General features: G+C 42.1%; 1 protein-coding gene across 1 annotated transcript; it reads right to left on the bottom strand.

Annotated features, from left to right (window-relative positions):
* Nucleotides 1-7,668: 7,668 nt before the first annotated feature.
* LOC147630724 (uncharacterized) lies at nucleotides 7,669-9,615 on the bottom strand. The gene has a single exon (XM_086810697.1). The coding sequence runs from the start codon at nucleotides 9,530-9,532 to the stop codon at nucleotides 7,793-7,795; it is 1,740 nt and encodes a 579-aa protein (XP_086666823.1). The 5' UTR covers nucleotides 9,533-9,615; the 3' UTR covers nucleotides 7,669-7,792.
* Between the last annotated feature and the right edge of the window lie 640 nt (nucleotides 9,616-10,255).

Genomic DNA, 10,255 nt, shown 5'->3' with positions numbered 1-10,255 from the left:
GCAACATCTTGAGATTTCTGACCAAGATTCTCCATAAGCTTTAGCATTTGACTCATAGTGTTGTGTTGGTCAAGTTACATCTTCTCCATCAATTGCACAATCCTTGGACCCTTGAGTTTGACCCTTGATGCAAATCAACATTGCCTTGCACATGCTCTTGAACATCTTGCCTTGCATGTTGCCTTGTTTCTAGAACAACTTCCGGAACAACACCCTCATGCTCCACTACTTCCTTGAAAGTAGCCTTGACCTTTGACTTGGATGCCATTGGAAAATGACCAATTTTAAGTTGGATATGTTCTCGAACTCCAATTTACAAGTTCTTTAGCTCTATGGAGAGGAAATGTTGTGTAGAACACTCATGTATGATCACTTTGACCACCACGGTCAATGCGTAAGTACTCTCTATTTTGACTTCTTTGAAAAGTCAATCGATGAGTAGATTACCACTTTGACCAAGCAAATGGGTCCAAATCTTGAAGTTTTTAGCTTGCTGGAATGAGGGAAGAGTGTACTATCCAGCTACGGTGCCAAAATGGGTTCAGTCCAGAAACCCTAATTTTTGTAAAAACAAGGTATCTAGTGGAAAAATGGATATAGCGAATGGCTCTGGCATCCGAATGGTAAGATCTAAGGATAGATAGGAAGCTTAGGGTATGGGGAACCTAGCCCTATGCTCACTTTGCCAAAATGATGTGCTGTTTTTGACTGGGTAGCCTTCTTGTCCTTGAGGTAAACGTGCCAATTGGAGAAGTAAACGTAGTCCGAATCAAACACTTGAGGGCTCCAAATGTAGCCCTTGGAGAGTAGAATGAGGCTATGCAAACACCTTGGAAGTAGCCCTAACCCCCTCGGACGACTGATCTAGGTTTTAGTTCCATAGTAGAAAACTGTCAAACTTCTCTCCAAATCAATCCTCACTTCCCTTTTGCATTGGCAATGTCTTAGATCTTATTTTAAGGCATGAATCTCATTAATTTGCAACTTGTCATCCACATGTAACCTCAAGTGCCTTGCACAAGTGTTTTTGCAAAAATTTTGGCAGCACCTCCTTTGTATTGGCAATCAAATCTCAATATCAAATCAAACAAAATCACTTGCAATACTGAATTCCGTGCTTGCTAAATCTTTGCCCAATAGGATGCATCCACATTAGGCACTCGAAAGTCTATGAAGAGCATCGACGCTTGCCGATCTCTTGGCCAAGCTCTTCCCACCCTCGTACCTAGGTCAAAACTAGGCACAAGTTGGGGCCATTTCTTCTTCCACCACTGGTACCTAATCCTCCATCTTACCCCTTTTCCAAGGCACTCACGGCAAGGTGGATTCAATACATGCTCCCCCCGGCTTCTCCTCGAATTGCTGAGGTACCCTCACACATCACTTGATTACTAAGAATTGAGATGTGGGTACAAGTGTGTGTGAGTTATGAAACATGAACTTGAAGGTATATGTGAATCCACTTACAATCAACACTTATAGTTGCATGCCATGATTATCCAACATACGAAGCTAATGTCATAGAAGAGGTTATTTGGAAATACACTTGAGCTTCTTAATGTCTTCAATCCCTCATAGCTTCATGTGGAAACAAAACAATGCCAATTGCACAAAGAAACCCCAAAAGAGAAGGGTAATTTGAATTCAATGATCCCTTTGTGGGTATATGCAATCCCCTTGATGAAATCAATGTATCACATGATCAATGAGGTCCATGGGCATGTGTCCATGCATGCATATTGAAGAAAAACCCAAGCAAACCACCCTAATTCCTAGGGCCCTTTCTCTAAAACCCTGTTTTTTCAATAAACCCTAATCCCCGATTGATTTTGATACAAAAGTGATATAGGAGGATAGAGGAAGGCTTAATGAAGACAATGGATGGTCTGTATCTCATGAAACACATGCAAAAAACCTAATTTTCAAGAAATTTCAGAATTGCAAAAAGAAGAAATTGCTCATGAAATTCCTCTCACCAATGTCCAAATTGATCACGCATGTGCATATAGCCAAGCATGATTAAGAGGATTATTGAGAAAATTTCTGAAAATTGTGGTAACAAACCCTAATTTTCTCCCTAGTATGCAAAAGAGGGAAATAAATTGAATCATTGATGTGATGGATACTTTGTTGATTGCTTAATCTCTCTTATGGCATGCTTATCCCCATGTAACTCTTGAGAAGCAAAATTTACAGCCCAGTTTTATGCATAATGATCCAAGAACCCTAGCTAATCATCAAAATTGAAGCCATTAATGTTTATACCTAGGAGGATCACACACACCAGCTATACTCCAGGGCCAAATCGACCGTTAAGTGATAGGGAAGGCCTACCAGGTGGCGATGGTGCGTGCAGTCCATGGAGACATATAGATGCCCGAATATAGCGCCATTTCATTCCCATCCACCTTCAAAACATAAGCCAAGAGCCTCTCCCACCTTAAGGAAGGCTCAATGGTCCCAATAAGCCACAGTAGCGATCGTAATCACTCGATTTCGTGCGGTAGTCGGTGCTAATCCAACAGTAGAAGATCACAAAAATATCCACGAGGAAACTCCATTGAAGGCTTGAATAGAAGTTTATAACATGGATTAGGCTGTGGAAAAGGTTTTGGTGAAGATTTCAGCTTCAAAGAGGGGTTCCATAGCCAACAAGAATCAAGCAAAAGGGGGAAAGTAGGGTAAAACGTTTTTGATTAAGGAAGATAATCATGATTAGCTAAAGTTTCCCCAAATTTGGTTCTCCCATTCAAATTTTGGAGCTGTCGCCTTGGAATTTGGTCCTCAGCCAACCCATGACCCCAAAACCTTGGAAATTAGCTCAAGAGAAATCAATTTCACCCAATCCAGATTACCATTGCCCACCTCTTGATCAAGAAAACCAAGAAATCCAAGAAAATCCAAGAAAATCAAGAAAGTTCAAGAAAACCAAGAAAATGTAAAATTAAGAAAATTTCAAAAAATCTGATCAAAGACATGGCTTTGATACCAATGAAAGAAAGTGGCAATCTAGATTGATCCTCATTAGCTTAAGATTAAGGTAAACATGATAGATTAACCTAGGATTAGAACATGAAGAGAAAGCAAAGGCTTGTGTAACTTGATTATCAAAAAGGTATCAAAAGTATGGTGTATGAGACCTATATACATGACCCCCATTTCACACTATCATAAGTGTTGTCCATGGGCATGGTCAATTGGCCTTGGGCCCATTATTCATATGAGACCATTCCACTTTGTTACACTTGTTGAAACTCTTAAATAGGCAGCCAAAATGCTACTTTTTGTCTCGTTAATTTAATTAGGGCACCAAAACACAAGATAATTAAGATTAAGATTTTTTTTTGGGTGTGCATATTAATTAATGCCACTATCGTGGTGTTAATTAATATATATCATAAAGTCACAAAAGTGTTTCATAAAGAATTAAAGTCACCAATGTATAGGAGTAAAAAAACTTTTTGATGTAATTCCAAAATTAAAAAAGTTTATGCTCACATTAAAAAAGCTTATACTCACGTACAAACATGCTGGAATTGATTAAAAAGTGGAATTTACAAAGAGATATCCACTCAAATGACAAAACTCATATTTACATCGAAAATCATTTTGCAAACTGTAAGTTTATAATAAACAAGCATCTTGTGTTGCGAGCCCGACATTTTTATTGTTGCGAGTATTAGGCGACAGAGGTATGAAGTCCTCGGGCATTTAAGATTGCTTCTTTGAACCTTGTTGTTTTTTGTTGCACAAAAAATTATCTATTACTAAAGTCTTCTTCTTCATTTTGTTCCTCGGCATCGACTACCACTGGATTCTGGTGACTGCTTCCATCTTCACGATCTTCATTTCCACGATCATTTGTCGGGTTGTTGTATTCTCTATTTTCTACAGAGAAATATCTTCTTGCTGGTGTATCCATGTAGAAGATCGTCTCTATATCAATACATTGAGTTAGATGTGGTATTTTCATCACCTTCCATATGGCAACTGCTCTTCGTCTATCCATACCATTGCCTGTTTTAGGTACTATCCAGGATGCTGCTGGATAATACTTTCCAGTTTGTACCATTCAAAGGAGAGTGTTCTCCAAAGTGGAATCTATCTTGTTTGGAATATAATTCTTCATAAAAACATAGGCTCTCTCAAACAGATTGATCGGTGACAAACATACCTTGTTTTTTAGGTCTCCTTGGCCATATAAAGCATATAGCTGTCGCCCACATGTTATCTCTTCACTTGACACATTGTGGTAGAAGAATATAAAGTGAGCTTTGTGTAAATCTTTCATACAATAACCTAACATACCCTCGAAGGTGTGCATCTATACTTTTCGCAGACCTCCGCATATTACTAATCCTCCTTGTGGCTTCATCTAGTCCCATTGCATGTACCTTTTAATAAGCTTCCTGGCACTTCTCAAAGATGGCGCCATGATTGAAACCACCATTTGGAAATGAAGATGACTTAACGTCCCACCTTTTTCAAGTGCAAACATCCCTTTGATGCACTCCATGCGGACAAACTCTTCTAGTGGTTCCCAAAATGACAAATCCATGTCGCCATTTCCAATCCCTATCGTCACAAAAGCCTCAATGAGCTTTTTTTTTGGAGGAGGACAAAATTAGGGCATTTGCTGACAGATGGATCTGATTGCTATTTCTTCCCTTTACAATCAACAATTTCAGATTTTCCTAAGGAAAATTAACGGATCGATTAAATCACTAAAGACAGATGAAATTTATTTGAACAGAAAACATTTCAAATGTTCTTGCATGCAAAAAAATGGATGAACGATAACAATGGAAAAACTAGATGAAATTTATTTGTGCAAAACGTATATGAAATATACTTGCGTGCAAAAAAATGGATGAACCATAACAATGGAAAAACAATTTTGTGTCGTTATTCTGTGCCATTGAAACAAACATAGCTAGAGAATTTAAATTTAAAAAATAATTCAATGGATTGGAAAGAAGTTTGAAAATCAAATTCACTAGGTTGGAAATAAGTTTTGCTTATCATGAAAATACTAAGTCTTCTTTTGGCTAGAAAAAAAGATGCAACATAACAATCCATGCGATTGAAACGAAAACATTTGGTCAATTTTATCAGAAAATAAAATCACCGAACTATAAAAAAAATTTCCTTCTCATGCAACTAAATGAAACGTGCACATGCAGATAGCTAAAGTTTGTACTTCTTCTAGAGGCATGAAAACGTTTGGGGTCCTTATTATTGAGGGCCTCAATTTTAACGATCACCTTACAAATAAATCAAAAATTTCTCAAAAAATAGCGACGTATCAAGCTTTTATAATTTTGAGCGCACTTGGCAGCCTCAAGAGATGTTACGAGGAGCTCTTCAGAGCTCGCCTGCTGCTGCAATGCGAAGCTGGTAAGATCTGTAGAGCTACATAGTACAAAGAAAGAAGAAGGGGTCACAAAAGCTGCAGGGAAAGCCGCCAGAGGTGTGCGAGTTACAGCTATTTGGGTGGTTGCTTTGAGTGCGCCATCGCTGGTAGAGGAGACGCCGAGCTTGATGATCAGAGTTCAGTGACGGCTGTGCTGTTAGGTGTTCATATGGTGTGGAAGTCATCGGTTTTGGTGGGCTGCTCTCTGCAGAGATTCTGGCGCGGTTGGTAGCTCGCCTCTTTTGCTTGAGAAGCTGGCGCGGTAGTTCGCCTCTCCACCTCGGGCGGATCTACCCCACGTTTGCCCGATTGGGGCCAGTTCAGGGTGGTGCGCCGCGATCGAACGTAGATGCCTAGCGTAGTCTGGCAAGGCTTGTCGCTGTGGAGGAAGCGAGAGATATTAGGTACTGGAGCTGGCGAGCATCTTGGAGTTTGCTTAAATAGGCGTGTGCTTGCATTTCGTAGGTTGTCTTCGGCCAGGTCTTTGCATAACGCAAGCCGCCTCCTTGCTCGGCCACGCACGCATGGCTGTGTGCCACTCCGCCGTGTGTCCTTTGGAGCTTGTGGATGGCGGTGATGTTTACCTTGGCCCAACAGTCTCAGGTTTTTCTAATGTGGCCTCAGATAACTCTATATATAACATGAGCCCACCACTCAAATACGACAACAAGACCCGTGACCCTACCTAGATCTCCACTCAAATATGATAAGGGCACCTGTGACGTGTCCTCAACCCAAAAAGAGAGGTCATATCCAAAGAGAGCTCATGGATATGACCATTTGCTTCTTGTAATCTCTCTCTTTTATGTGATAATGTACGTGGATTCTGGAAGAAGGAAAAGGAAGAGCACAAGGGAATGCTTTAAGCAAAAGAGAAAATGTTAATCCCATCACAACTTTAATCATAGACAAATACCTAGGCTCTACTCCGGTCTAGATATGTTTTAAAGTTATCATAGTTATTTCCCTAGATATATATCCACACGAAAAGTGCTATGTGAGTTGGTAGCATACTAGGCTTGGGGGAGAGAGCTTGTGAGTCCAATTCATGGTGGGCGTGTGTACTTGGATGTGCCCCAAGATGCATGATATGCTGATTTTTGCACAAGTATGCTCTTCGATACCGTACACACTCATCTACCGGAGAGAGCTTTGGGTATAGCACATGGGCCTACCTCTCGAATACAATAAAGAGCACTCTTCCTCAATCCAAAAAGAGCTCATGAATTGTTTGCATTCTTGTGAGGGTGTTGCCTTCTCTTGTTTTATGTTAATTGTGAGCCCCCCACCCCCCCCCCCCCCTCTCTCTCTCTCTCATATATGATGATGATGATGTATATGGAAGTGTGTGTCAACCCTCTAAATCCACTTTAAAGTTGGTATATGATGTATATGGAAGAGTGTCAACCCTCTAAATCCACTTTAAAGTTGGTATAACCTAGCTCTATCATAGTAGCTAATGTAATCATAACAAGTAATAATCTCATAATTAGAAAATAAAGATAATTAAGACCTTAACTAAAAAGAAGCTCAACAAAAGAAAACTTAAAATCACATCAAATTCTCTTGAAATGTGAGCCTAGTAGGTCAATTTACATAACTTTACATGCCACGACTCCTCAATCATGCATGATATCATGGGAAATGTACCCTTTTTCACATTTACTCACCAAGTTATGGTCAACCTCTGGGCTATTACACAATACAACTGCATAATTTATGGTCAACCTCTTGTGTATTACACAATACAACTGCATAATTAGGGAGAACCATTGCACTTCCTTAATAACAACAACATGCCCCCTTCGAAGCCATGTATGTAGTAAGAAGGATGGCATGACTAGAAAAATGTGCAGCACGACACTGCTCTATAATTAACCTATCAAGCTTTGAGGGAGTTGCTCATGGATGGGCAGTTGACTCCATCCACACCCTGCCCGTCAAAACATGGGGAAGCTCAAGAGTATACTTTAAAAATGTCACTAGAGATGCATATATCCATAACATCCAAAGATGTTGATCATGGCAAAGCTCAAGATTATGCTTCGTTATATAGATCAATAACATGACAGCATCATCTCTAGAGGGGCGCAGATCATCCAGCAAAACCTGCTGTCTGCAAAACTATGGCTGATCAAGGCCCTTAAAATAAGATGTGAAAATGGCACTGAAAATGTTTCGATATCCTGCAAACACGTCGAGAAGCATCCAAGCTTGCGTTGCATAATGTTGAGCACATGCTCTCATATGTCAAGTAGCCAAAAAAAAAAATGTTCGATTCATGGACCCGAATCATACAATGGAAAAACACATATGTATCTTGTATATGGACAACTATTACACACATCGAGTGGCTTGACCTGCCAATCATGCATACACTTACTTTACAAGCTCACTCACCCAACCCACATCCGGCGTTATGTTGTCCATAGGGCTTTCTTCTCCAATTCTGCTATAGATCTTCCCATGCAAATCATGCCCTGACTCTACTTCGCGTGGCGAAATGTCAAGTCCATAGCCGTTAGAGTCCCAAAGATTACATAGTGGACTCCATTTGGACTGTCTAGGTGTGCATGGGAGGCTATGCGAGACAGGGGAAAGGGTGGGCGATCCCAGGTGCAACTGAAGCCTAGTGCTATCCGCCTTTGCTTGATTCAATGGCGGCTTTTGAAGTGATGGTTGGGCATAGTTAAACATATGGGGCGACTGTAGATCTTGCGTAGTGATGCCAAAATCTTCCATATGTTCTGTAGAATGGAAGGAAATAAGATCATTCATCTCTCTGTTAGAAATTATAACATCCGCATGCAAACTGTGGACGCCATGAGCAGGGGATTTGAAGGTGCCATTGGTTTGATCACTATGTGGAGAGCTTAATGGCGAGAGAGGGGGAGATAAGGGAGGCGGGGAATACGACGGCCCAGCTAATGTGGAAGTGGGAGAGGGGAAACCAAAGCCATAGCCATAGCTATGGCTTGAAAGCTCATATTTGCTATTTCCCAAAGAACCCAATTGCAGACTGGGCTTGGAAGAACCCAGTTGGGCTGCCTCTTCAACCTCATCATTGCCCTTTCCCATAGGGCGTGATTGCAGATAAGGATTAGAACTGTCCAACTGGACCCCTGCCAATCCTCCATAGCCATCTGCTCCTGAAAGGTAACCTGCAGAACTTGCTATAGTTGAACTCAAGGGAGACCCTCCTCCTCTATATCCTTCAGATGTCAAGAAACTGTGCGCCAAAGCTTGCCGCAAGGGAGACCCATTGAAGGAAGATGAATGCAGAGTGACAGGACTAACCCGAGAGGGGGAACCCAACATAGATGTCTGAGAAGGCGAAATCAGCATAGATGTGGAAGAGGAACCTACCATTGATGTCTTCTGAAAAACCGAACCGACCATGGAAACTTTCTGTTCAGCCGAACCCATCATGGAAACTGTCTGAGAGGGGGAACCCACCAAGGAAACTGTCTGAGAAGGGGAACCCTCAAACGAATCCGTCTGAGAAGGGGAACCCGCCATGGAAACTGTGTGTGTGGGTGAATCCACCATGGACACTGTCTGTGCAGGCGAACCCACCATTGAGACTGGGAGAAGACGCAGCTGCTCGGGCGAATGGGCAAAGAAGCACACCCTGCGCTTGCAATTCTTGCCATCTTTGCACGCCTGCGTTCTGTACCTCGCAGGATGAAGCCAGCACTCGAACACACCGTGAGCAAATTCACAAAAATCCCCCCTCCTGCAGCTTCCCTTGCGGAAATCTGGACATGGCGAGCCCGAGTAGTGGACCCTCCGAGGGTCTCTCCTCCTCGCCTTCTCGCCCGGGTGCGCGAACGGGCACTCCGTCCAATCATGGCTTCTGCCCCTCATGCACCGCCGCACCTTAAATTCGTAGATCCGGAAATCGTCGCAAGCAAAAATCTCAGTCTCAGGAATAGAGTTTCCGTAGCCGACGATTCCGTCGCCATCGCTGTTGGAGGGCAGGAAGTTTAAACCTGAGAATTTCTGCAGGGCCAGTGCATAGGCATCTGCTAAGGCAAAAGATGGGTAATGCTCTGCAACGAGTGCATTGTGGTGGGAAAAATTTTCTGTGTTGTGAGAGTCGAATAAGAGGCCTGGCATGGCGAGCAGGTAGGGCGGAAAGCAAGGGGTAAGGAGAAGAAGAAAGGTGCAAACACCATGAAAGCTTACGAGCAAGAGGAAGAACTGCGCTATGTAAACGGACTTTAAACACGTACATGCTAAGGCCCACAATTGTTTTCGTGCTGTCCGAAAAAGGGTCACGTGGCTCACCCAAATCTCCAGGTGGCAAAAGAAGCGAGTTTTCCGCGTTCACGTGGCACAGTTCGCAGGTCAGTGGTGCCAACGTGGCATGTTATGCAACATTTTATCCATGTCAACAAGCCTATTTTTACAACGTCTTCCACGCGGCGTACTTCAGTTTCTTCCACGTCATCCAACAACCCTGTTGGCACACTCTTGCGTGTGGCCCGCACATTCCTCCGTGGGCCCCGCCTACGTATCTCCGTGCCGCCCTTTTCTCCTTTCAGCTTGCAAGTTGCGAGGATAAATATCCAAAAAGATTACTGCTTATCCCGCCACGTCAGACCCAGTCCCCGTCGTCCAGCGCATTTATTCTTTGACCATATCCACTTAACCGATAAAAAATATTTTAAAATATGTGATCTCAATTCGCTAGTGTTAAATTCCTCTCTTTTTTTTCTCTTTTTTTGCTAAAATGATATTTCTATTTTCTCACAGAAAATGTCCCAAAATAGGGCAGAAATGCTATTTTGCTGCTTTTCTCAATGTTGAGAATGTTCTATGATCTAGTAATTTTAACCA

Source organism: Cibotium barometz, chromosome 16 (genome assembly GCF_041138505.1).
Source record: "Cibotium barometz isolate CiBa-2024 chromosome 16, ASM4113850v1, whole genome shotgun sequence".
NCBI lineage: Eukaryota > Viridiplantae > Streptophyta > Polypodiopsida > Cyatheales > Cibotiaceae > Cibotium > Cibotium barometz.
This window is presented reverse-complemented; position numbering and strand designations above follow the sequence as displayed.